General features: G+C 40.0%; 2 protein-coding genes across 6 annotated transcripts in view; one reads left to right on the top strand and one right to left on the bottom strand.

Moving 5' to 3' along the window:
• Positions 1 to 22,473, top strand: part of FNIP2 (folliculin interacting protein 2) — a 117,761-nt gene extending 95,288 nt beyond the window's left edge. For all 5 annotated transcript variants that reach the window (XM_012783590.3, XM_012783589.3, XM_012783588.3 and 2 more), the window contains 3 exons: positions 13,633 to 13,833; positions 17,609 to 17,724; positions 19,637 to 22,473. In XM_012783590.3, coding sequence (XP_012639044.3) covers positions 13,633 to 13,833; positions 17,609 to 17,724; positions 19,637 to 19,715 — 396 coding nt within the window. In that variant the 3' untranslated portion in view covers positions 19,716 to 22,473. The remainder of the gene's footprint in view (positions 1 to 13,632; positions 13,834 to 17,608; positions 17,725 to 19,636) is intronic.
• Positions 21,547 to 27,885, bottom strand: part of SPMIP2 (sperm microtubule inner protein 2) — an 87,182-nt gene continuing 80,843 nt past the window's right edge. The window contains exon 5 of the mRNA XM_012735621.2: positions 21,547 to 21,821. Within this exon, the coding sequence (XP_012591075.2) occupies positions 21,801 to 21,821 (21 nt within the window). The 3' untranslated portion in view covers positions 21,547 to 21,800. The remainder of the gene's footprint in view (positions 21,822 to 27,885) is intronic.

Here is a 27,885-nt window from a genome sequence, read left to right as displayed (position 1 = left end):
GTATGTTGTCAAAAAAAGAAACAAAGATCCAAGAACAAGTATATGACCAGAGTTAGAGCTATAATAATGACTTATTGAGGAAGAGAAAATTGGAATAAATTGTTTTATCAGTGTTCATGATAGACTTCATTGGACTTTGATATTCATAATTCTTTTTAGAGAAAGATTTTTAACAACTGTTTAAAAGCAATTGATTTAGGTTATTGATCTATTTTTTAGACCTATGCATGATTTGGATTGTAAAATCTGTCTTATGTACATGTGCACTATTTTTTTTAAGAGATAAGACCTCACTGTGTTATCCAGGCTGGACTTGAACTCCTGGGCTCAAGTGATACTCCCATCTCAGCCTTCCTAGTAGCTGGGACTAGAGGCACACACCACTGCACCTGGCTGTATATGTGCACTTTTTATAACTGCAGTGGACTAGTTTGGAGTTTTTCTCTCATTGAGGGATTTCTAGAGCTTCCATTACTAAGAATTTCTTTTTGTACTTTTTCTTATCCTAGTCTCCTGTGAAAGAAAGAATATTAACTTTATTTCATCTATTTTCATTTTTATTATTGACTTTCACATGTTAAGATTCAGAAGTTCTTTAAATATTTAAACACATGTTCTTGTTTAGTTCATGTACTACCTCTTTTCTGTCATTTGAACTCTGTCCCCTAACATAGAGGTTATACAGCTGCCTTAAATTAGGGTAAAGTAATATTGTTTCATTTTTTTTCCTGCCACATCTAAATGTGCATTCTTTCCTCTGTTTATCTTTTGAATTTAAACGGAGGGTGGGGGCGTGCCAGCAGCACTCTGTGCCTGTGCCTCCCGAGTAGCCTTTTCCCTCTCCTGGTTCCCCTGGGGGTCCTGTCTCTCTGTGAATTCTGCTGATATGGGCGATGTGGGGTCATTAAATTATGCAGCAGTGTAAGGTGGCGGAAGAGCACCGACTTAGCATTGATGGCTTGAGTTTGAGTACTGGCATTATCACTCATTTGCTGATCATCTTACTTAAATCAACTGGCATCGCTAAGCCTCAGACAAATGTATTTAGAAGAACAGACAAAATATAATTCAGTGATTAGGAGTTTAACCTCTGAAGACAGACAAACTGGAGTTTGAATCATGGCTCACCCCTTAGGAGCTTTGTGGCCTTGGGCAAGTTTCCTTAATCTTCTAATTTGGACAATGAACAATACCTGCATCATAGGTTTGGTTTGAAGATTCTGTGAGATAATGCGCTGTCAAGTGTTTAGCACAGTGCCTGGCCCGTTACCAGCAATACTAACATCAGGTGGGCATTACTAATACCCAATAAATGTTAGCTATTCAAAATACACATGAAAGTGCTTTGTAAATGATAAAGCAAAAGAACATGTTTTTAATATGGGAGAACAGAATGGCAACCATTATTGTAGTGAAAATGAAAATTACTATTAGAGTTAAGAAAGTTATATGCAAATGTACTTAAAGTTCTCCTAACTAGTCAATGGCCTTTTCAGTCTTAGGGCACTCCTGTTGGAGATGACTGAACAGAACCCGTGCACACATTCATTCAGTGCTCACAGCATCATTTTCACGTTGCCTGGAGCAGACCAGGCAACTCTAACTCTGCTGGGTACGGTCATCAAGACCAAAATTAGCATCACGTTTTAATGGTCTTGTTTTTTACAAACCTTTGCTCCAGGGCTTCAGGCGTTTTACAGAGTAGTATGTAAAATGAATTAACAGTTGGATATAGCAGCCTCTTCCATTTAATTTTAAGTGTAGCAACAGATTGACTCCAGAAATATCATGCAGGAATCCGTAGCACAGATAAGGAGCTTTGCTAAAAGCCTGGCTGGGAGATATGTATGCTCATGAATACTTAATTAATCCATGCAGTGTAATCAACCAGCAAGACTACAAAAGAACAGCAAGTCTTACCATCAAATGGTAAATCATTACTTAAGTAACACAGATAGCATTAAGTGCCTCAGGTCAGCAACAATCTTAAAATCAATAGGCTGCAAAGGAAACATCTATGTAGGACAAATCTGCTCTTTTAGAACACCTCTGGTGACTTTCATTTCCCTGTGTTGGTAATGAAGATGGCCTTGCCTAGGGCTTCTAGAACTGTCTTCTGTGGATACAGCCCTGAATGCAACACTACCTGTGTCCACCAGCCTATGGGATATTTCTTAAACTACATGTTTTGACCTATAACTGGGTTTTGATTACCTGTTTTTAAAAAATGATATAGAACTTAAATCAGCACATGTAATTAGGGTTACTGTTGGTTAGTGAAATCTTTGTATTGTATATATGTGTACATTTATGTACATATATGACACATGTACAAGCATGTATACTGGGTCATAATGTTAAAATGTATTTCTTCTTGTAGACTGGTAAAAAAAAATTTTGTGAAAAACAATACTGATTCCAGGTATCACCAACTCCAGTTTGAAATCTTTGTGATTTTGTCTCCCCTTCTCACGGTGACTACAATCTTAAGTGCCCTTTAAAATCCCCAAATATAATATTAATAGTATCCCTATGTCCAGTTTTCCCTATTCCAATCATCTTGTGTAGTGCCACAAGAAGACTCTTTCTGAAGTATGAATATGATCATTTACTGTTTGGCTTTAAGAGTTTCCCATTTTTAAAGAGAGTAAATTCTAAACCCCTTAGCTTTTATGTCCTTCAAATACACACTCACACATCCCTGCATCTCGTCTCCTTTTATGCTCTGGTCACTCTGTCTGCCCTTCTTTAATTGCCTGCCTTTTCTCACACCTCCTTCCTGTGTAGACTATGCCTTTTTTACTAGGGCACATTGAACAAACTTCTCTACATTTTAGAAGACCCAGCTCAAATATTGCGTCTTCTCTGAAACCATCCCAGGCACTGTACCTTTGTTCTGTTCCAAAGGTCATTCCTCCCCGAAGGGCTGCTGGCACCTTGAAGCAGAAAACAGGGACTTTTCTTCCTTTATACCCTAGTGCCCCCGCCTGGGTGAGTGGCACATAGAAACCACTCAGTAATGTTAGCTGACTGGTTTATTACTACAGATAAAACTGATGGTTATTGTGTCCCTTCGTGATAAAAGTAAAAGGAAATGGCAGATGGTCTTTCTTTAAAAGAAAGAAAGGGAAGAGTAATGTGTTTAGACATGCTACCTGTACCTCTTTTGTGTTCATTTTCTTTACCTAAAGGAGAATAAAAGCTTCTTATAGGTCTCTTAGGCTTCATGTCTCTTGCATTGTTTTACTTTTTTACACATCTCTTTCCTAAACTCTTTTACTACCGGCAAGGTATTTGGACTTCTGTGCCAAATATCTTGCAGGCACAAAAAGCTACCAACCCTCTCTCATTGTATTTTGTATTTTAGGGCTGCACAGATCCTTACATAACCTTATTCTGATGACCCTTTTTGACTTTGGGCACTTTTCCACGACTTCCAACTGTGTCTTACCTCAACAAGTGGCCAGCCTGGCGGTTCAGCCATTCCAGAGGCCGCACACTGTGTCCTCAAGGCTGTGGGCTGCATTTGGGCACCTGTCCAGCGAACCTGGTGGTCACAGGCACAAGTACAAGAAGGTCAGGTGTTTTATTTGCACCCTCCAGACTTGGGACCCTTCTCTCTTTCCCTTTGCCCAGGTCTTCGTGCTGTCATTAGGGTCACTGGAGTCCCCTTCCTTGGTGTACCCACCAGGGTCCCTCAGAAATGTTTCATGTTCCAAAATGGTTGATTTTCCTTTTCCTCTGTTTTTACCTTATTACAACTCTTAAGACTTTAATGGCTGACATTGAACTTGTTTCTGAGAGAGAAAGTTTCTGATAAATACTTACAGAATTAGGATAAGATCATATATAATTATTACCACTTCTGGTATTTTCATATGTTAAACATATGTTTGATGTACTAGACATCTCTGGTGGTGGCACTGCAGGTGGTCTGGCTGACTCATGTCACCAGTGATGGGGCAGGGAAGCTGGAGATGCTTTGGGGAAGGAAGGCAAGAGTCATACCTTAGAGACTTATTTATCTACTGAAAAATACTGAGTACCTTTTTTGTGTGCAGTACTGTGTTTATAGCCCAGAAGGATGGGGAACCTGCAGCCCTGGGGCCACATGTGGCTTTCTGGATCCTTGAGTGCGGCCTTTTGACTGAATCCAAATTTTACAGTTTGGATTGGTCTAGGGGACCGTACTCAGGGATCTGGAGGGCCATTTGTGGCCTTGAGTTCCCCACCCCTGCCAGACTCAAGCTCTGTTGTTGTCATACCTGTACATGAAAAAAATGGAAATCTTTTTGTGCCAAAAACAAATAGAAACCAAAACTAGAGCAGTAAGTGTGGTCTGATGCAACGGTGGTCATCTGAGATTTCAGTCTGCCTGCAGGTCCTAGGAATTGGTGCTGAGGTTCTTAATTTACCCTAGGATGAGATATTGTGGTCTTGCATACATGTAGGTTTGGGACCTGGAATTGAGCCTTTTACTTAAAGCCTGAAGCTTCAAAGAGCTATTTTTCCACGAAAAGGAAACTAGAAAACTTCAGACATAAGCAGTGAAGCAGCAAAGAAACAGGTGGGAAACTTGGGTGAGAGGGAAATAAAGTCACCCATGAGAAATCAAAACCCCAGGCCTGTGCGATTCGTGGATTTGGGATCCAGATTTATTCTACCCGAGTGACTTGGGCATCCCTATGCAAGAAATAAACATAAAAACCAGGAGCATCGAAACCTCTAGGATCTGGGAAAAGGAAGCACAGTACTTTAGACACGTTCACAGCCACAAGCTCATGAGACACATATAGGAAAATGAAACATAGCTCCAGCAAGATAGGTCCACATTCAGAAATTACAAACCTTATCTGAAGAAACCCAGAAGCATCATGAGGCAGAGGAAGCAAACACGAGCAGGAGAATTAGCACTCCTCCAATCTGCAGTGACTGTAAAGAAGCTGTGTTTAAAAATGTTTGCAATGATAAAAAGTAGGAATCGTAAACTTAAAAAAAAGGTGGAATAATGTGATAAATGATTATTTGGATTTGTGTAGGAACTAAAAAGAACTTCTAAAATTGAAAAACAGCGTCATTGAAATTAAAACTCAAGGGATAGGTTAAAGAACAGAGCAGGTTAAATACAGCTATTTAAAGAGAATTACGACTTGCGAAATGGAGGCTTTGAGAAGAAAGACATGAGAAATATGGAAAAGCAAGTAAAAGATGTGGAGGCTAGAATGATGAGATTTTTCTGAAATGTGAAAATCACATTCAGAAGGAGAGAAGAGAAAATGAGAGAAAACAATATTCAAAGAAAGAATGACTGGAGTTTTTCAGGTTAAATAAGCACACTGACTCCGAAGTGGGGAAAGTATAAACAGATTCACACTGAGCAACCAGACATCTAAGAACATTCTTACAACCAGCCAGAGGGAAGACGACATGGCCCCTGTCCTCAGGGAGTATGAAGTCTAACAGGAAGTACAACGAGGCAGAGGGGCAGCAGGGGAAAGCCAGGGTGCCAAGGATGTGCCGGGCAGAAGTGGCGAGGACCCTGAGCTGGCGTCAGCCACCGCGGGTGAGTGGGGATGAGAAGCGAGGAAGGTGCAGGGGTGGCCTGGCTCTTTCAGGGAACTGAGACTCCTTGGCTGATGGAGTTGAATGAGCAGGTTCTTAACCTACATGCAGAACTGGCTTTGCCACAAACGGGGGTCTGTCTCCCCCTTAGTAAAATTGCCATCAGGAATGTCTGAATGCTCAGCATTTAGTAAAAGAGTTTTCTAGATGACTTTATATACTAGAGGTGGTTTAAGAGTGGTAAGTGATAACCAGGTTTCTTTTTCTGTGGGTGGATTTGTGAATGAAGGGGGTTTTTGTTTGTTTTTAGTTTTGCAAAAACTGGTCTGTGCTCCACACACATCCACAGTGCTTTTATGTGGCTCTCAGCCATCGTAGGGAGGTGGGTTGGCCAAGGAGTACTTTATGTGGCCTAATTCTGTAACTCCAAGGCTGTGGAGGACATGGTCATGTAGGTTGGTCTTCTCTGAGGAGGAGGCAGAATAACAACTGGGGGCTGAGGACCTTTAGCTGAGAGTATGTGGCAGGAAGGTGAACTGCACTGCATTCACCATATCGTCTTCTCCGCACGACTGACTAAAGGCCTTTCTTAGAGTTACATAAAGGCTAATATTATTAAGTTATGGTGCTGTAACATAATGAAAATCATTGTGGAAAGGTATTTTGTCATGCAGGATCTTCTTCGAGTACAGTTTCATAAAATTATAAAATTTACCAGAATTATCTTACATGAAGCGATTAACAAAGTGGCATTCAAATGAAGCCAAAGCATCTTAGGTTTTATTATGCAGAGTATCTTGGAGAAAATCAGTCATATAGGAAAGTGCTTCAAATTACCTGAATCGTAAGTCGCCTGTTGTTCCCTTTGTGTTTTAAAGAAGCTGCTCCATGGCTTGTCCCCGATAGTTTAACGTGCACTCTTACAACTGTTGTGCTGACTGGAGAGCTGGTTCTGAGTGCAGAACTGTCTTTACGCTCTTGCTATCTACAATATACATGTGGGCTGAGACATCTTTGATTTAATCCTTCAGATTAAATAAGCACACTGACTCCCAAGTGGGGAAAGTATAAACAGATTCACACTGAGTAACCAGATATCAAAGAACATTCTTACAACCAGCCAAAGAGAAGACGACATGGCCCCTGTCCTCAGGGAGTGTGAAATCTAACAGGAAATCTGAGGATGGATAAAGAGTCAGTTTAGAGTATCTATTGGACCGTCATTTGCACTTCTTGCAGTCTGATCTTCTAAGGATTTCCACCCCGACAAGGTCCTAGGATTTCATAGTAGAGGGCTTGGCAGACTCACTGAGTGAGTTCCTAGACTCTATTTCGGACATGCCAAGATACTTAATAAACTCTTAGTATGTTTTTACCACAGTGTTTCCATATGTAGAGCAGTACTATGTTCCTGCCCACCCTGCAGGAAAAGCGCATGATCAACTAATAAGTAGCTATGGGAAGCACATATGTGAGAATGGTATTTTCTTACTCTGCATCAAGTTAAAAATAGATAATCACATGAAATGCTAGTCATTTCAGTGTGGTGCATGGAAAAGAAAGAAATACATTAGCAATTGTGCAGGTGACTTACTAGGAACTAGGTTGAATCCAAAAATAAATTGCTCACCACAGCTAGAATGTATGAGGTATTTTGCCGCATGCCCAGCACTTTGTTATGCTCATTTCAGAGGCTGCAGAAGAAAAATAAATAATGATTTACCTCGATGAGTTACTTATAAAATCACCGAGTAGACAGACAGATGTGAAGTCCAGAACACGTTCAGACAGCGGGTGATGAAATGCCAGAATGAGTGGCATAGACTGTAAGTGCTGTCGGAGGTCCAAGAGCAGTAGGCGTGGGGAGGCTGCGTGGCGGGGACGGGACCACAGCTGGGTCCTCGAAGGATGGCCACATTTTTAGCAGGTGGCAGGGAAGACATTCCGGGCACAAAGTGAGGTGAGAGTCCAGATTCCTCCCAGGCTGGAGGGGGAGGTCTTCTTAGCACCAAGAGGTAAACATGTACAAGGTGAGATGGGTCTAGACCACGAGGAGCTGTGAGTGTGGCAGAACAGTTTTAAACTAACCGTTTGGGTGATACATGCTAGCGGGAGGCTTTCGGCTGTAAGGGAAATGATAAAATGTGGCATTTTAGGAAGTTTGAGGTTTTAGGTAAAGTGCATAACTAGGGCAGCGCTGTCCACAGTCTGTCCACAGCCTCGCTGTGTATGAGCTCTGCGTTTGAGGTTTCGGGGGATGTGGTCAGTAGTACAGGGAGGGGTGGAGTGGGAAATCCTTACGGCCGTCTAGGTACTCAGTGTGTTAGGTGCTGTGCGATGTGTTTCACACACATTCTTCTTACAGAAGACCTATGTGTTAAACTGCATTTACACCTCACAGAAACTGAGTTAAGTACTACCCATTTTACAGATGTGGAAACTGAGGCCCAGGTAAGGAGTTGCTAAGGTCTCACATCTAGTCAGTGACTGAGGTCATATTCGAACCCAATCCTGTCTGACTTCATAGCTTTTGCTGTTGGCTTATCATTGCCTTTGTTGAATTATCAGAGCCACGGCTCTTCTGATTAGTCAAACCTCTTAGACATTTCTTGTCCCTGGAGGTTTTAAGTTAAGCAGAAGTTGTGTGTGTGTGAATCAAGGCAGCATATTTTGTGTACTCAGCTGACGTAGAACCTTGAAACTGCACGACATCCTAGGCATTTATCGCTCCCAGGAAACAGACCCACAAATCCATAGAGCCTACTAATTAACCAGGCTTATTCTGTTAATTCGACAAACTGTAACAGCCAAGGTAATTTGAGGAACCACTAAAGATCTATAAAACAGCATTTCATTTGTTAATCTGTTAATATCTTGAGAAATCTTCACAGGAAAGTAGTTTGGGTAAATGAGATGTTGACAGGGTAGAACGGTGTAAATGATTGTTTCTGTCTTCTCATATGAGCAGAGCAAGGGAAGAGCAATGGTGGCCTTCCATTACCACCTGCCTTAACAATCGTCTGCAGCGCCTCACTGAGTCCAGGCCCTGTCAGAAGTTTTTGAGTTGCCCAATGGCGTTTCCACAGGAGACGTGGATGCTGGTGGCAGTGGTCTGGGGTGGGTGGCAGACAGGCACAAGGCTGGTGGCGCTGCATCACTGCCTGCTTGCAGTGGGGTGCTCGGTGTGTGTGGGTACTCGGGAGGTTATGGAGAAAGTAGGAATGTGTTGTAGATTCATTCTGATGTGAGAATTTGAGAAGTTCTTTGGGAAAGAAACTTACTTTGAAATTGATTCCGCTTAGCTTGAGAGAGAGAAGGAAAATCGTTGCATGTCAGCATCTGCACGTTTCGTAAAGTTTCTGAAGCATTTTAAGTCAGGCATGATGACTCACACCTGTAATTCCAGTCACTCAGGAGGCTGAGGCGAGAGGATCGTTTGAGACCAGCCTGGGAAACACAGTGAGACCCTGTCTCAAGGGGGGGAAAGGGGATAGTAGAAAAAGCATATTTTAAGTGGAAATAACTTTTTAATATTAGTGTTTCCCTCATATTTTTGTTCATAACTCCATCATCAGAGGACTGGATTAATCTGAGACAATAATGGTTTGGAGGGGATCTTTTTAAAGGATACATATACAGTGTGGGCTTTGTGATGTGTTTTTCTAGTGATATACCCAAAATAACAAAGCTCTTTGTAAAAAAAAAAAAAAAAAAAAAAAAAAAAAAAAAGTTTCAACATTAAGAAGAGGAATTTTACTAAGTAATCTTACCAAGCTGGCAGTTACCCATGTTGTATCTCCTTTTTCCTCAAGGCATAGAGGAGGCCAAAGTGAGGTTCATGTGTCAGTGTCAGGGTGCAACAATGCCCCACTTTTCCAATTCCTTTTCTTCAGTCCCCCCTGCTGCCCCCTCCCAACCTCCAAGCCCTAAAAATAGCTGATGGATGGATCAGGCTTTTCATAAGTTTTTAAATCATTTGGTCTTACGTTTTATGGCATTTCTTAGAGTACTTAATTTCTTAAAAGTACTGCCACTTGTATGTTACTGCAGTGATGTTTGTGCGTGTGTGTCTGCGTGTACCCTGATATGCACATGAACTTGGTAAAATTGTGAACTTAAAAACTCATCTTAACAGATTTTACTATTTACCACCTTCTACCATTAAGGTGTGGCAGCTAAAAAAAAGCATTAAAAAGAAGCACACATATAATTCAGTGTTTCATTTGTCTATTGTGGTTCTATAATATGTATGTCTTAAATAGAGCCTTCCCTAAGAGGAATTTTAAATACCAAGCATAGGGTGTGTGGGCATGTGTATTTCTTTTCTCTTTGCTCTGCTCTTCTCTTCTCCCTTCTCCCTTCTCTCTTCTCCCTTCTCCCTTCTCCCTTCTCCCTTCTCCCTTCTCCTCCCTTCTCCCTTCTCCCTTCTCCCTTCTCCCTTCTCCCTTCTCCCTTCTCCCTTCTCCCTTCTCCCTTCCCCCTTCCCTTCCGACAGGGTCTCAGTCTGTCATCCTGAGTAGATTACAGTGGCATCATCATGGCTCACTGCAACCTCAAACTCCTGGGCTCCAGCAGTCCTCCCACCTCAGTAGAAGCTGAGATTACAGGCACATGCCACCATGCCCAACTTGGGTGTGCATTTCTGTGACAAACCCACACATGGTTTTCTGGATCTTAGAGTTCTTTAAATTCTGAAAACTTAGAGATTGACTGATAAGCCAAATCATAAGATGTTTAAGCTATCCTCTCTCTAATGGGGTTGAGTTTCTTTTGGAAAGATTATCTCCAAATCTCTAGACTCACTGGAACTTGCACTTAAACTCTCTGACCCTATGCAAGTTCAGGCCTGGTCAGGGATGGCCAGCCAATGGCCCTAGCACCCCTTGAATTGGTAACTAAAATAGGTGCTAATGATGTTTTTCATGTCTCTCCAGTATTCTTTTTCTTGACCATTTAGATTTCCCTCTATTTTTTTCTTCCTTTAAAAGTTGCTTATTCTTCAGTAAATAAGTAGCTACTAAATGATATTGTTAGATGGAGGCAATTGGATTGCCCCATGATATATTCAGGGAATTGTGTGTCAGGTATTTAGTAATCTGAGGATGTGTAATTCTTTGAGTATTTTTCTAAGATACTCTTCTGAAAATATTCAGGGGGTCCTTTTCTGTTGCGGGAGCCTGCGGACAGCCAGCAATCTCATGCTGCATGGGAATGCAGGGTGCCCATCGCCTCTGTCATGTGCTTATGCTTTAACCTGTTTCAGTTTAGTTAGTAATTAACGTTTTTCAAATGCCAGGTCCTGTGCCACGGGCTAAGGATATAGGGAGAAAAGGCAGCCCCCATCTTCAAGGAATGGGCTTGAAAATTCCTATCAGTTTGTCTCAACCCTTAGACCTCTTAGTCTTTAGTCTCTTAAAGTCTATGCCTTGGATTTTTTTTTTTTTTTTTTTTTTTTTTTACATTTCTGTTGCCTATTTTAGTTGCTTTTCAAATAATTGAGCCAGCTTCTCTGCCCTTTGGTTACCATATCTAGATCTATGCCATTCTGATGTGACCCGGGCTTAAAGAATCTTCCATCACCTCCCTAGTAAGCCTCATTGCCCTTATTTCAGCATTTTGTTTCTTCCAATGAAGCTTTTTGTAGTAGTGGTGGTACCATATAATTTATAGTCTATGATATATTGGACAGTAAGATTGACACACTCTTCCCTTCCCTACCACTGCAGTGGGGAGATCATTTAGAAGACTGAGTTCAATTTAAAGCTAAAGCTCAAATTATCTGCTACAAATCACAGATAATCCCCCCTGGAAAAAAGCTAGATTTTATGGTGAAAGGTGATTGGCATACATTCAATTCATTGTATGCATGTTGGCATGTGGTCAGTAATGAAGGAAAGGTCCAGAGTATAGATGATTCTGTGGTGTTATGGCACATGTTGAATTTCTGGCAAATGCAAAGCAGTGAAGGGATTTGAGCTCAAATTACAAATTCTTTAAATTGCCAATTTTCCATTTTCTTTGTTCATAAGGACTAAGCACATTGATAGCAGGTCATTGTCATCTTGCTGTAAATTTATGACACAGTGATAAGCAAAAGCTTGCAGAGGGAAGTCACTGGGGCTGCGCATCTTCAGCTGTCTGTTCTGGAGAGTGTAGACATGCGTGTGAGAAGCGTAGGAGTGACGGGTCCTGAAAACCTTTGGCTGAGAGTGGTAGCGGGGTCATTACGTGTGCGAGAAAACCTTTGTGCTGTTCGGTTAACAACTCTACAAATTAATAACTGTCTTGGAAAACTGGGCTTTATTAATTCAAAAGTATGCTTTATCGAATTCTTTATTTCTCATGTTTAAGATTATTTGAACATGTGCTTAAGTAAATGTTGGACGTTAGACTTTGCCTGATTGTTGGTCCTTTCAGTGGGAAAAATACAAACCCTGAAAGTTTCCCCCTTGGATATAGTATAGGAAAAAATGTTGGTCCCAACAGTCACTTCTTTCAGCCCACCAGTCGCATCTTCCCCATTTCTGAGAAAGAATACAAAGCTGCGTAGGCTCCCCTTCTAACAACAAAGTCCAGGACTAGGGAGTCAAATCACCTGTTCAAAGGACAGGATGACAGCATACATCTTTGATTTCCATTTGCAGTTTTCCCACTACATGTGTTAAGTCTTAAAAATCACAGGTAACCATTGTCCGATAGCAAGGGTGTGTATGTGTTTGGGTTCTTTGTTGCAATTAGCAAAAACCAACTCTTGTTAACTTAAACAGAAGGGACCTTATTGGAAAGATATTAGAATTAAAGGATTATTAGAATTGGAAGAATTTTATTAGAATTGATGAGAAGACCAAAGAACTAGGCTTGGCTTAAATAGGAAACAAGGCAACTCTGGAGGCCCAGGAACCACAGTCTGTCTGAGGGAGTTGGGACTGATGCTATCTGGGCAGGAACAGGTCATGCCAGCCATTGGTGCTCACAGAGGACGACCATCTAACCGGCAGCTCAGGTCATGTGACCATACCTTGCTGGAGGGAGGTGGCGCCCTGATTAGTCCCACCAGGCCTTATCCAAGAAAGGTCACTCTTCAAAGGGAAATGAGGATGAACTTAGTGGGAGGAAGTCATGCGAAGCAGCCCAAAGCAACAAATGGCCACCACGGGGTAGTAGAAGGAATCGAGAGACAGAAGCAGCCAATACTCATTTTCCTTTGGCAGATGAGGGTTGGGAACATGTGCTCATGGGCATTGGCTGTGACCTCTACCTGTGTCCCTGTAACCTCATCCCTCTCTTCTCTCGCTCCCTTAGCTTGGGGCCTGGAAGGGCAGTGCTGTTGTGACGCTGACTTGCACACTCACAGGGTATCAAGTCTGTGTTTCGGAAGGTGCTGGTGGTGAAGCGGTTAGACTTTGATCCGTTTTGAGAAATCAGACTTTTTAAAAGTCCCTTTTCCTTGACTGTTTCAGTGTTTGCCTGTTCCCTGTGGCACAATTTACTAGCTGCTAATCAGTTCTATCCATAAATGCTGTTATTGAGAATTTTACATTTTAAGTATATTAGTAGCCAAACTTTGACCTTTTGGACTCATCTGGATAAACAAATTCATCCCTTAGTCTGATTTTGGTTGTTAGACATGTTATTTATGTAACACACATAGTTACTAAAGAAATCTTGCTGAATGATTAAAGCTAACTTTAAAGAAATACTAAGTTACCCTGCTTAACCTTGTTATTGGAGAAATGGAGGAATCCTACACCTTATTGTGGCATTTTTTTCAAAGGAGAGTGCAGTCTTTCAAAAAGACATGAATTTTAATAACCTAGAATGTTGGGAGGACATCTTTTTGCTTTCAATATTTATTATTTGTAGTCTACCGTCTTGGCGTAAGAAAAAAATGAAATGCATCTTTACCAAATTAAATAATGACCAGTGATACTATTTGAGTTCCCATAAAGCTCCAAATTTCTGTAGTTCCCGCCATCTACCTCTAAACTGTCGGTCTCATTCTAAACAAGAACACTCGGGGCACTGTCATGCAGTGTTGTGGAAAGATGACCTTCTGTGTTTCTCTTGCAGCACCCAGTGCTTGATGAGCCGATAGCTGAAGCTGTCTGTATCATCGCAGACACGGATAAGTGGAGTGTCCAGGTGGCCACGAGTCAGAGGAAAGTGATGGACAACACGAAACTGGGCCAGGACGTCTTGGTGTCCAGTCAGGTGTCCAGTTTACTCCAGTCCATTTTACAGCTTTACAAACTTCACCTCCCTGCAGATTTTGTAAGTGTTTGTTCTTCTCTCACCAGAGAAATATAGTTTAAAAGTACTTTAAAAAAGATTTTGCTTATAAAATCACAAATTCAAAAGTGTTGTTTTTAATATAATTAGAGGTTAGCATAAGTAAAAATAGAACATGCAACATAAAACCAGCAAACAGGATAGATTTCAGTAACAATAGCCCTTCCATGAAATAAGAGTGGCACTGAAATTCTTTTGAACAAGGAACCAAGGTATGTGGTAAAGGAAATAAGGTATAAGAGGGAAAGATCAAGCATAAAGGGAAATTTTAAATCCTCCTTTGGAGAACTCATTAGTTCTCCTTTCATTAAATTAATATTAAGCAGGGATTGCGGCTTCTTTTGTTCAGTGGCTATCTTCACAAAGGTGTTGAGGATAAAATATATTATTTGGTATAAACACTTAATTTCTTTTTTTTTTCTTTGCGACAGGGTCTCACTCTGTTGCCCAGGCTAGAGTGAGTGCCCTGGCATCAGCCTAGCTCACAGCAACCTCAAACTCCTGGGCTCAAGCAATCCTGCTGCCTCAGTCTCCCGAGTAGCTGGGACTACAGGCATACGCCACCATGTCCGGCTAATTTTTTCTATATATATTAGTTTGCCAATTAATTTCTTTCTATTTATAGTAGAGTCGGGGTGTTGCTCTTGCTCAGGCTGGTTTTGAATTCCTGACCTTGAGCAATCCGCCCACCCCAGCCTCCCAGAGTGCTAAGATTACAGGCGTGAGCCACCACGCCCGGCCAACACTTAATTTCAAAGTACTATACACATGTAAGATGGTATCAGTTGCTTCTTTTCAAAGAGGATTTTAGAATCACTTTCATAACATTTTAGATACTAACAACAAATAGAGCCTGTAAACTCCTAGAAAATTAGCAGCTCTCAGTCACTGGAATTAGCATACATAGCAAATTCCTTTTAATATCTGTGTGTATAGGGAGAAAGAGGAGATATACATAGAGAGATATATGTAGAAAGGGAGGGAGAAAGATTTCTAAAGAGGAGGAGCTGTTTTTCTGGTGGTGATAACCACTAGAAAGAAAAAATAAAAGCGAGGCTGCCGGGTTCATGGCCAGGAAGGGCTTAGGTGAGCCGGCCCTGGGGGCTGCATGCGGGAATGGAAGAGTCCGCTGCTCTGCCGCTCTCCACGGCACAGCCCCAGACCCAAACATGATACAGACCTGCCTAACAACCAGGTGGGAAGCTAAATGTTTAATTACTTCTGCTAATTGCTAACAGAGTGTTCACTTTCCTTGGGTTCTTATGACCAAATCTATACTCGCACCACATTCCTGAGAAAAAGTCATGACTTTTCTGGCTTTGAAGCAGGTGCTCTGAAATACTGCCTGGTTGTCGTCAAAGGAGTGACGGTGTGGTGTGGCAGGAAGACCACTGACCGTGGCTGGGCTAAAGCCTAGGCTTTGCCATTGATTAGTTGTGTGGCAGTGGACAATCATGAGTGTCTCTGAAGCTCAGCCTTCTCATTTGTAAAATGAAGATAGTGCATACTCGACAAGTGTGCTGTGAGAATCTTCTGAAAATTAGGTATACAATACTGCTTTTTAAACTGCCAAAACACCAGGCCAGTATAAGATACTTTAAAAACCAGTATATGTTAGTGGCCAGAGCATGGCCTTTAGAGTCCAATAGCCTAGAATGAAATGCAAGTTCTGCTACTTACTGTGTGACCTCTCAAAGCCTTAATTTCCTTACCTGCAAAGCTGGGGAGATAATGGAACCTATCTCATATGGTTGTGAAAATTAGAGAATTAACATAAAGCACTTGGAATAGTGTTAGTAGCTGTCAACTGAGTGCTTATACCCTCTATCAGTATGATGGTCGCTAACAATTAGTTTCATGAAACAGTATTAATGGTAAAGACTGACAACACCTTTTTACTAACATCTTTATTTGGTCTTTAAACGGAAGCATACTCTTGCAGGACATCCATGCCAGGAGTAATACGACAAGTATTTATATGGTATGATGAGGTCATTTTTTGTTCTACATTTGTAGGCAGTTTTTCTTTCTAGTGTAGGTTTGGTTTTGCTCATTTAGAGTCTTTTTTCTGTAAGGGAAGAAAGACTTCATGGTTTTTTACTGCTGTAATTATTTATCAAACTTATACATTTCATTCTATAATACATAGCTCTTTTTACATTTGACATCTTAGTTATCAAAGCAACACATTACTGTAGCTAATTCTTTTTACTTCATTTGGGTGGAAATGTTTAACCACTTAAAATATAAATGACATATTTAACATGACAAAACTAAGATCAAGGAAAATTTTATCTATTGTTTAAAATTCTCCTTTAATATCACTTGAATGAAACATGATTAAATGGCTATTAGAACCTTCAGTACAAAAGGAGAAATCAGTTATTTAAAATTTTAGAAGCTAAAAATTGAAGAAATCCATCTTAGAAAAATCCCAGAAAGAGGAGGGAAAAAAAATCAACACAGTTCTATTTGATAATCAAGTTTTTAAAAAAATTTTCTAACTGCGTTAATTTCACATTCAGCATACATTCTATACAGACCAGAGTTCTATTTCCACATTGCATCATACAGTTTTCACGCAGACTGTGAAAACACTGTAAATTAACTATTTCAAAACATCCTTTGATTCAATGTAAAATGAATGTTCTTGTTAATATTTAACATTCTTATTAAAAACTTTGTATTTCACTCCAGAAGGAACTGAAACTTAATAAGAGATCCTTTTACTACTTAACTCTGTTTACTGGGGGTGGGGTACATTTCCACGAGAATTGGCGAAATCTTCCTTGCTTTGATTATTTCTCATTGTCACTTAGCAGTTGTGTTTCATCCACTTGACACAATGCGTTTAAGATTTTAAACCAACGAGAAACTGAGAAGATTGTATCTCCTGTAGATACTTTTCCCATGTCACTGAGCAGCCCAGATGGTCAAGATCAACATTTTCAAATGCATCTGTTAATCTTTTTACCTTGAAAATAACAGGCCTAATGGTCTAGAAGAAGATTATGTATGATGAAATTACCCTTGCCAAAGCCGTCAGGTGTCTTACTGAAGATGCTCGGGTAGCTCTGCCTGCCAAATGCAAAAGCATTTGCCTCTGGTGAAAGACACAGATGGTTGCTATTCTCTAAAAAATGAAGCTGAACACAATTCCAAGGGTAAAGATGTCCTGAAAATAATTGCCTTTTCTTTATTGTTATTAAAGACTTAGTTAAAATATGCTCTTGAAAGCAAAAAAAAAAAAGTGTTCAAAAATGACCTGTTCTAGTTATTCTATTTCTAGGAATGTAATAGGCCAAAATAATCTGAGATATAGGAAAAAACAACAAAGATATTCTTTACTAAATCATTTATAACAAAAATGCAAATTGCCATGTGGTTAAATAATTGTAAATTCACATTCTCAAGAATTATTTAGCCATAAAAATTACATCAATAAAGAATTCTTAACATGGGAGAGGGTTGCAGGGAATAATTGTACTTAGGGAATGATTTCAACTGTGTAAAAAATGTTTTAAAAAGACTAGAATGATATATATGAAAATCTTAATAGTCATTAAAAAGTAAACTTTGTTTTACAAAAATCTATTATACCAAGGTTTAAGATGGCTTGTAATTTTTTAAGTATATTTGAATGGGATGAGATTATACCTGTGTACTTCGAAATGATTTAAGAGAAAGATTGTAACTCTTAAAATACTGGCAGAGGTTTGAATTCTAGCCTTCATTCTGAATGTTATTGGCTTTGCAGTGCATCATGCATCTTGAAGACAGACTGCAGGAGATGTACCTTAAAAGTAAAATGCTGTCTGAATATCTTCGGGGACACACACGAGTCCATGTGAAAGAATTAGGCGTCGTACTGGGGTGAGTTCTGTGACGTGCCACCACTTCTCCCTGTGATGGGCTCTTCCTAGTATTGTACCCACTGACCCACTTAGCCTTGCCACCCTTAACACGCAGGCCCTGGTGACCCACCAAAGTATTTGGGGTCTATCAGCTGTGTGCCTGTGCAGCTCCTCAATAAATAGCGTGTTCCTTGTATCTGATACCAGATTTCACACCTAGAAACAATCGCAGAACTTTAGGCTTAGTGGTACTTTGTTACTCTTCTCCCTGGGTTATTTTTTTGCTTGAAAGGAAAAAAATTTAAATCTCACTCTATCTGCCCATTTCTAGTATTAATATTTTAAAATGCCCAAGTCACAGGCTGTCAGACCCAGAGCAGCAGCTTGTATGTACCTTTCACTTCCCTGAGGAGGAGCTGGGAGGCACTGCCCACCTGGTGGCTGGAAAGGCCCTTCTCTTGGATGTTGAGGCACCTGCCTGCATGTCTATGGGGTGACTGTACTTTTCCTTTTATTATAAGCCCCCCAGAAAGGAGACTTGCTTCTGTTACTAATAATGTATATCATCTTCTAGAGGGTATTTACCATAACTTCTCCAGGGGAAGAAATTATGGCTTTTGTTTTAACTCTCTGCTTAATTTTTCAGCAGAAAAATAACAAGACATTATATATATGGGGAATTGCCCCCTTTATCCATGATCATGATTCCCCTAACTTGGGACAAGAAAATAGGGTTTGTAATGTTGACCTTTAAATTCTCTATGCAGCCTGCTAATCAAGGTATTATTTTTAAGATTCAGGCCTTCACATTCTCGTCAGACTTCATCTTTCACACCCAGAATATAACTGATGTATAGTTTGGCTTTTAGCATTTCCTGTGTTTTTCTTACTTAATTTTTAAAAACATTTAATCCCCTTTTGAGATGTTTGCTTTTGCAGTTAACTTGCACTATATCTCTATTTTCTTAGTTTTTATTTCTTCTCTTTAATCGTGCCTCCCTGACTCTGACAGGTATCCACCATCAACACTATTAGAAGGATCATAAGAAATTATTTCCCCTTGGCACTCATCTCCAGGTCCTCTGAGTCCATTATTAGTGGAATCATGCTCATCCTTCCTTTACCCACTTTCTCCCATGTTTAGGTCCAGCAGCACTAAAAGCACTAGAGAACTTCTTGTCTGCTCTGGTACTAGAGCTGCAGGTTAGCATTACTGGAGAAGGAATAGAGAGCTCCATGAAGTAGTGCCAACTACCATTTTAAAATTTATTTTGGGGAATGCAAGGAAAAGAATTATTTTGTATTACATAGACTGAAACAGTCCAAATTTTTTTTATGATATCTGGCATCATTTGGCCTGGGACCATACTGTATCCCTCTCTGCTTTAACAGGGGCAGCGAAAGCTATGTCCATCTGAAACTGATGTCTCTTAATTCAGTGTCACTTTGCTGTCAAAGTGTTGTGGCTCAAGTGGTTAGTGAGACCCTAAGTTGTATGCCCTGTTGAACAGATTCCCAGGGTTTTTGAATAAATTACTACCATCATCTTCCTAAGACTAATTTGAACCTGGTTGCCAAATCACTATGCATTTAGGAGTGTTGACTGGAGAAACGAAGACATAACGGAGACAGCCTTAAAGTATGACATAATGAAGTTCTACAGAGAACACAGAAAAGTTATAGATGTAAAGTCAGGGTGGGGAAGAATAGCTTGATGTCCACACATATGCACAGCACACTTGCTTCTGTCTCCCTTTGCCTCCTTGGTTGTGTCCACTGGAAGATCTTACTAAAAAAAATACGTTAATTATCTTTCCATCTATTTTACTTGTCCATGAAGTTTGATGATCTAGTAAGCTTGGGCTCTAGAAATAATGCTTTCCTATAAAATCATGCTATGTAAAAGTAATACATTTTTTTTCAATATTCAGGATTGAATCCAATGACCTGCCTCTGTTGACTGCTGTTGCCAGTACACATTCTCCTTATGTGGCTCAAATACTCTTATAAGCTAAAGCTCAGGACAGTTCTTCCTCAGAAGAAAAAAAATCAAATTCTCAACTGAAGGAGAAAGGAATAAGCTCTTTGTGACGTCAAAAGCATAAGAAGAGCAAATGGAAACAGTCATTCCACCTTTTTGTTTTGTGTTTTTGTTTTCAAGCAGATGCTTCATTGGAAGCCTTAGGTTTACTTGACATAATGGCATTTGTGACTGTCATGAACATTTTAGGCCTTTTGTTACCCATGAATCAACAGAGAGTGTGACCTTTTTGGTAGGAGGAAACATAAGCACTACACGAAACACTAAGCTGTTGCGACAGATTGCCTTGTGCTGTTTGAGCAGAAGAAGAAGAACCAGTGACTTTGGAGCAAGGAGGTAAACAATGTACATGACATTCCAGTAGGAAACCGTGTCCAGGTTTAAGCATGAGCACTCCAAAATGGAGAAAGCATATTTTGCCATCCTGAGAAGACAGAACAAGGACTTTGGATTCCAGATTGGAGTTTGCTTTTTACACAAGGCGAAATGAAGAAAGCCACCAAAGATTGTACCATCTTCAACTTTGGTGGTGGCTGTAGCAGTTACTGTTTGACATAAAACATGAAAGAGGATTGCCTGTTGGAAAGCGTGCTTTAGGAACCCACTGTTTTCATTTCTTCTTGGAGTTTACCTTGTTTCAGATGTAGCCACAGGTAGGTCAGAGATGGATTATTGGTGCAATAAACCCAAGAATCAATGTAGCATCTTAATCCCATCAAGATATAGTTTGTAGCAACAAAGTGTACAGTCTGAAACCATATGTTGTATCCTTCTACTTTAGAGCTTTCAGCAGCCTTTTTAAGAGAGGCCATGTACCAAAGTTATTTCTATAAGCTCAGAAGTGTTTCTGTTGGTAAGTTCTTCCAGCTGAAGCCACTTTCTTAGACTAGTTAATACAAATGACTATACTTTAAAAGGCACAGCTGTGCTGGTGGGAAATGAAACCTGCAGTAGTTCAGCATGACTAGTGAAAGCAATTAGTTTGAACATTTAGAAACAATTCTTATATGATCTAAATTTTTACATTATCATTGCTGTGCCTTCTAATCCCTATGTCCTTTTCAAAACATCTTTCCAAAAATTTACCCATTGTATAAAACCTACCAAAATGAATTGTTTTAGCCCAGTTTACTTTAAATAAAAAAAAAAAGCAAACCTTAATTTTCTGTTAATATAAGAAAGTTTAGTTTACTGACCATGAAACAGACTATGTACCAACATCCAGGGTCCAATAAAAGACTTTCTTAAAAAAAATTGGCCATTGAAAGATAGGACTAATCTAGTAAAACAAAACATTGTTAGCACTTTGGAGATTTTGAGTGCAGTTGATTATAACCAAGCACTGATTTCCTTTCACTGTTTTATGAATTAATTCCAGTCCTTCCATACATCCTTTGTAACTAAGATGAAATAACCTCCCTTCTAGAGATTAGAATGATTTAAGATTTTCTATTTGATAAAATCCTGATCCTATACACCAAGTTACACAAGTTTGTCTCTTTATTCTTTTACAAATGCAAATCATTTGTTTGAAAGAGTATAACATGGAGAAAAATCAACATATTTCTTAGGAGTAATTCCTAGGAATAGGTCATAACTGCTACCTTTCCCTCTCTTTTTTTTGACAATGTGAAGTGTAGATGGGTGCATTAAGGCTCTTAAGGTCTTTAATTTTCATTTTATGTCATTCATAAAGTTGAGGTTTTCCATTTCCTTTTGCCTAACATTTGGTATTTTAAATTCTCTAGTTGCATGACACCATTGTTTGCTGTTATGTTACAGAAAGAGAATGAACCTTACCTGTGGCTCGGCTCCCTCGGCATTCGTTTCTCATTATATGTGAATAAATTGTCATAGCTGATGTTACAGCTTTTCCATCTGCACCAGTTTTTAAAGCATTCCCCTCATCTCTAGTTTCCTTTTCCTTGTTTACATGTTTTGGGCGCTTTCCCTCATTCACCATCTTCCAGGTTTTCATAGATAATAACTTGATACAAAATCAATTCTAACATGGACATAGTAGCATGTTGAAAATTCGACCCATATAGGGGAAATTAAAGGGTTGATTCCAAACTCTATACATGAAGAAAAAAAAAAAAAAAATTAGCCCAGACCCTCATAAGCCTGAGAAAATGTAATTTGCCTTTGAATCTAATACTCTAAAACTCTTCCAAAAATGTCTGGAAAACTACAGGTGGGCCTGTGTGGGGGTTGTCTCAGCGACACTCAGGATTCCAGCCCCAGCCTAATCATTTCTATTGCCTACAAAAACAGACCAAGAATGTTGCTGCTCTTTTATAATCCTACTTTAAATACTTAACGTTCAAGTTTCCTTTGTCTTAAATTCAACCTCTTCCCAAAAGCAAAAAAGAAAATCTCATGGAAGTGTGTTGAGATACACCCACTCACCCATCGGGCACCAGTGGCTTCATTCTGGCTGAGCCCAAGAGGCAAGAAAGGGATCCCACCTGCTCCCATGACCACCTCGAGAAAAAAAAAAATTAAAAAAAAAAAAAGAAAGAAATCTACCTCAGTTGACAGGATTCCACCTTTAGGGTTTCTTCAACTTTTAAGTCTTACCTGTTGAGTGTAACTTTTGTAGCATCTTGCTTTTTTTTAAGCAAGCTAGTGAGGCATGACAGAGCAGAAGTGTGTAAATGTTACTGTGATGGACCTCTTTCTAGCATGTTGCAGTTTTATTTTTAATAAATTGATAAGTGAAATGAATGTAAAGGTAATTGTGACGTTTTAAACATGACAATGAAAATTTAAAATATAGCTTCCATCCTTGTGCATAATTCCAAAGTATTTTATTTTTTATCAGTGTTAAATAGCTTTTTGTACAGGCTTCAATCCATTTTTCGGAAGTGTGCTGTTTTTTAATGAAAGTAATTATAATCTTTTCACATCCCATGGAACTGCCGTTTACACATTGCAACTTTTTAAACTGACCATATTTTTCAAAATTAACTTTTTTGAAGGGAGGAAAATCCCCACATGCTAAATGATACTAAACTGTTGTTTGTGCTCTTATAATTAGATCCTGAGATTTTATAAAAATTTAGTCTGTAGCTTTTTAGGTTCTTCACTAAGTTGGTTGTACATAAAAATAAAGAATATAAAGTGACCCCAAAATTCTTTTAAATGTCTGGCTTTTTCCACTAATATGTACTTTTGAGAGCATTTTGTCCATGCATATTTTCACCATTAAATTGAAAAAGTCTTTAGCTTCTCTTGGTAAATGTGAACTGTTTGTGTTTTTATTGTGCTTTGGGGGAGAGGATATTTTAATATAATTTTTGCCTAAATCAACCAGCCCCCTCTGAATGTTTATTTTTAAATGTCAAGATTTGATGAACCATACATCTTGGAAGTGAAATTGCAATATGCTTAAATTTAAATGGTGTTTTAAAAAGGAGAAAATTCTGGGATTTATTATTATTTGAAGCTCCATTAAGAGAAACTCATAGGACTTTATATTTTTGATCAGTTGAATAGATACCAATGTCATTGTGTGAAAATTTGTTTTTAAAACTTGTTCATGTATTATTTTGATCCATTTTTTTCTGTGGCATTTGGTGCAATAAACCTTTTGAATTTATCTTGAACATTTTCCTGGTGCTGCATATGATTTGTCACATTTAATCAAATTCAGAAGTCTCATTTCCAATAATTCATACCAAAACAATTCTATATATGTCAGTGGTTTTCAATGTGGGGACCTTCTTGGTTAGCATAATGACAGGTGAGAGAGAAGAGGGAGTAGCATGTAGAGGGTGGGGGCTCAGAATGGCAGGTGAAATGTCCTGTACCATGAGGGACAGCCCCACAAGACGAGGAACTGTCCCACCTCCTGTGTCACCTTTAAATGTCCTGCCGGACATTCATGTGAGTGAAAAATCTGTTTGTGATAATCTGATAATTCAATTCTGCTTTACATTAAAAGCACAATGTGTTATTTACAGGATTTTAATATATGATAAATTCTCTAGGAATGCAGCTGTTATATAAATTGAGGGAAGATTTTACTTTAACAAGAATTGGTCACTTGGTCATTACCAAGAATTGACGTACTTTTGGAAAACCATGTGACTTAACAGCTGTGATACTCATGGAATTGGAGTCACTGGCAGAGTACATATCTCTGCCTTCATTTGTAGCTGCTGCATTCATGGAGACACTACATAGATGCAAGCATCTGCCTACTTCATCATATTTTCAACCTTCTAGTACATAACACTTACATATTCAACTAGGTACCATTATAAATTACATTCATTCATTCATTTATTTATTGAGACAGAGTCTCACTCTGTTGCCTGAGATAGAGTGCCATGGCGTCAGCCTAGCTCACAGCAACCTCAAACTACTGGGCTCCAACGATCCTTCTGCCTCAGTCTCCCGACTAGCTGGGACCACAGGCATGCCCCACCGCGCACAGCTAATTTTTTCTATTTTTAGTTGTTTGGTTAATTTCTTTCTATTTATAGTAGAGATGGGGTCTCGCTCTTATTCAGGCTGGTCTCGAACTCCTGAGCTCAAGCAAATCCTCCTGCCTCAACCTCTCAAAGTGCTAGGATTACAGGTGTGAGCCACCGTGCCTGGCCTATAAATTACTTTTAAATAGTATATCTAGGGCATTGTATTGGTTAGTCATACAGTATATAGTTATTTGAGTTTTAGGGCAGTAAAGGAGGCATTACAAAATATTTGCTCTGAAAAGGAATGAGATCCATTGATACACTACGGGTCTCAGGAAAAAATATGCCATTGAGGGTATCTTTTGCACCAACATGATGCCACACTGTATTATGTTATCTTAAAGACTATAAGGAGGAGTTAGATTAGGTATTTCAAAATCTTTTCTGATTAAATGAAAATTTCAAGAGTTTCTCATGTTCATTGAGGCAGGGTTTTTTTCTTTTTTTCCCTGCATACTCAACCAAGGTTGGCTTCCCCACTGTGCACTCAACTGAAACAGTTTTGAAATCATGCCATTGGTAAAGGATTTAAACAACACACATACACACCACATTGCTTTTTGGTTCCCTAGTGTCTAGACTGTTCTGTCAGATGCTTTCTCTGAGACGGGTACTGTGACAGTTAATTTTATGTGTCAACCTGGCCAAGCCACAATGCTCAGCTATTTGGTCAAATGCCAGTCTGGATGGTGCTGTGAAGGTATTTCTTAGTTAAGATTAATATTTGAACCAGTAGACTTAAAAAAGACTGAAGTCTCCCCAAGAAGAAAGAATTCTATCTACCTCCAGATCTGACCTGCAATATCAGCTCTTCCCTAGGTCTCCAGCCTGCTGGCCTACCCTGCCGATTTTGGATTTGCCAGCTTCCACCGTTGTAGGAGTGAATTCCTTAAAAGGAACACCTCTGTCCCTTCCTCCTGCTCTCCTATACACATGCACATCCCACTGGTTCTGTTTCTCTGGAGGATACTGGTACAAGTACTTAGGAGATCAGTACAACGATATATGTGGTAACCCGAAATGGAGTATAGTATGATCAGAGTATCGTCATGTCAAGTTATAGCAAGTAGACGTAAGCAAAGATCTTTAACATAATAACAGTATAGACTTTAGAGTTATCCCTTACGGGTTAAAATACAAGTCACATAGTCTCTGAACATGTACTGCAAAGAAAAATTGGAAAACAAAAAAACAGAACCCTCTGAGATGAGAATGAGGTAACATTTCATTAAAAATGGAAGAAAAATGTCCCCTTCTTCCCCACAGTTGTGTGCTAATTCCTATAGCTGTGCATCTCTTAGCTTTCCTAGGGACCTCAAGCCATCATGTATCATCCCTTTCTATCTTCAGATTCTCAGTCTACTGACTTTTTCAACACAAGGTATTAAAAAAATTGTTTCACCTATATTAAGCCTTTCCCTTAAGCCCCCCCTCCCTTTATCCTCTCTTTTGACAGCCAAGCATTTTCTAGAGCTGTGGTCCCCAACCCCCCGGGCCGCAAACCGGTACCAGTCTGTGGCCCCTTAGGAACCGGGCCGCAGAGCAGGAGGTGAGCGGTGTGTGTGAGCGAGGGAAGCTTCATCTGTATTTACAGCCACTCTCCATCACTGGCATCACCACATAAGCTCCACCTCCTGTCAGATCAGCAGGGGCGTTAGATTCTCATACAAGTGCGAACCCTACGGTAAACTGCACATGCGAGGGATCTAGATTGTGCACTCCTTATGAGAATCTAATGCCTGGTGATCTGAGGTGGAGCTGAGGCGGTGATGCTAGTGCTGGGGAGTGTATGCAAATACAGATTATCATTAGCAGAGAGGTTTATCCCCCATCACCCCTTGGTAGTGGAAAAGTTGTCTTCCTTGAAACTGGTCCCTGGTGCCAAAAAGGTTGGGGACCACCGTGCTAGAGAGCTTTACTTGGCTTTCACTTCTTTGCTTCCTGTTCATTCTCTACTCACTGCCACCAGGCTCCCCACTCCCCACCACCTTCACTAGTTCTGAGAGTTCCTTCCTTCCCATGATAACTGGAAGTAATTCCCCATGTGACAGCTGTCAAGCCAACTTTGTGTGTCAAATGTATCGCCTTTGCTTTTTTCTGCCTTCTCTCAATCACTCCTCATTTCTCAATCGAGTCATTGAAATGTGCTCAAAACTCACCTCCCTTTTATATCAAACAGCTCTAATCAACCCTCCAGCCTGAAGTCTACATCTTTCGGAAATGAAAATTTAGTCCTGTCACTGCTCTGTTCAAAAGTCAGCCCAAGCTGGGCATGGTGGGTCACGTCTGTAATCCTAACACTTTGGGAGTCTGAGGTGGGAAGACTGGTGGAGGCCAGGAGTTTAAGAGCAGCCTGGTCAACATAGCAAGACCCCGTCTCTACAAAAAATAGAAAAAATTAACTAGATGTGGTAGTGTGTGTCTGTAAGTCCCAGCTACGTGGGAGGCTGAGGTGGGAGGATCACTGGAGCCCAGGAGTTTGAGGCTGCAGTGAGCTGTGATCAGGTAGGCCACTGTACTCTAGCCTAAGCAACAGAGACAACCCTTTCTCAAAACAACAAAAAGTCAGCCCAGTAAAATCCAAGTTCCTGAGCACTGTGCACTTAAATGGCCCAGCTAATCTCTCTTCTGCAGCCTCATCACCAGATATTCCTCTTTGTGCTCTATTATCCAGCCATGTTGAACCACACTTCCCCAAAGGTGCTAGGTTATTGTTGCCTTTGCCCTATAAATCTGCGCTTTCTTGTCTCCCTCTTCCCTTTGCCTCATCAAATCCCTCCTGATCCTAGCTCAAAATTCAATTCGTATCAAATCCTCTAGCACCTTGCTACTCAAGGTCCCCAGGCCAGCACCAACTAACTGTATCACCTGAGAACTTGATGGAAATGCAGAATCTCAAACCCCATCCCAGACCTGAGTCATAATCTGCATCTTAATACAATCCCTTTGTGATTCGTGTGCACAAATTTGAGGATACTGCTCTTAAATTCAATGTGAGTGAGTGGATGAAGGAAAGAATGTATCAATCACTGAGATTGATGTTCATTTATTGGAATGAAGGAGAGCAATGAGAATGTTTGCCAGCAAAGAAATGGATGATGTTAAAAGTGTCTGTCAGGCCAGGCACAGTGGCTCATGCCTGTAATCCCAGCACTTTGGGAGGCCGCAGCTGGAGGATTGCATGAGGCAAGGAGTTTGAGACCAGCCTGAGTAACATAGCTAGACCCCATCTCTACAAAAATATAAAAATTAAAAAAAAATATCATATGCACATAAATTTTATGACACTTATGGAGCTGTTACTTATGTGGAGGAAAAACAATGACCAAAAATTGAAAAGGGAAAATAACAAATGGACCAGAAGGATAGAACCTGAGAGACACTTTGTGATTTTTTTTTTAATTCCATTTTCAGTTGCCCAATTAACTATTAACTTTTTTTTTTTATTTTTAGTAGAGACGGGGTCTCGCTCGTGCTCAGGCTGGTCTTGAACTCCTGAGCTCAAACGATCCACCCGCCTGGGCCTCCCAGAGAGCTAGGATTACAGGCGTGAGCCACCGCGCCCGGCCTGCTTTGTGATTTAAAAAGAGAAATTGGGGAGAATAGAGTAGAAGAAACAGTTTAGAAATTTGCCCCAGTGGATTTCTAAAAATATCTG

This window comes from Microcebus murinus, chromosome 15 (genome assembly GCF_040939455.1).
Source record: "Microcebus murinus isolate Inina chromosome 15, M.murinus_Inina_mat1.0, whole genome shotgun sequence".
Lineage (NCBI taxonomy): Eukaryota > Metazoa > Chordata > Mammalia > Primates > Cheirogaleidae > Microcebus > Microcebus murinus.
The sequence above is the reverse complement of the archived record's forward strand: the minus strand, read 5'-3'. Positions and strand labels throughout refer to the sequence as shown.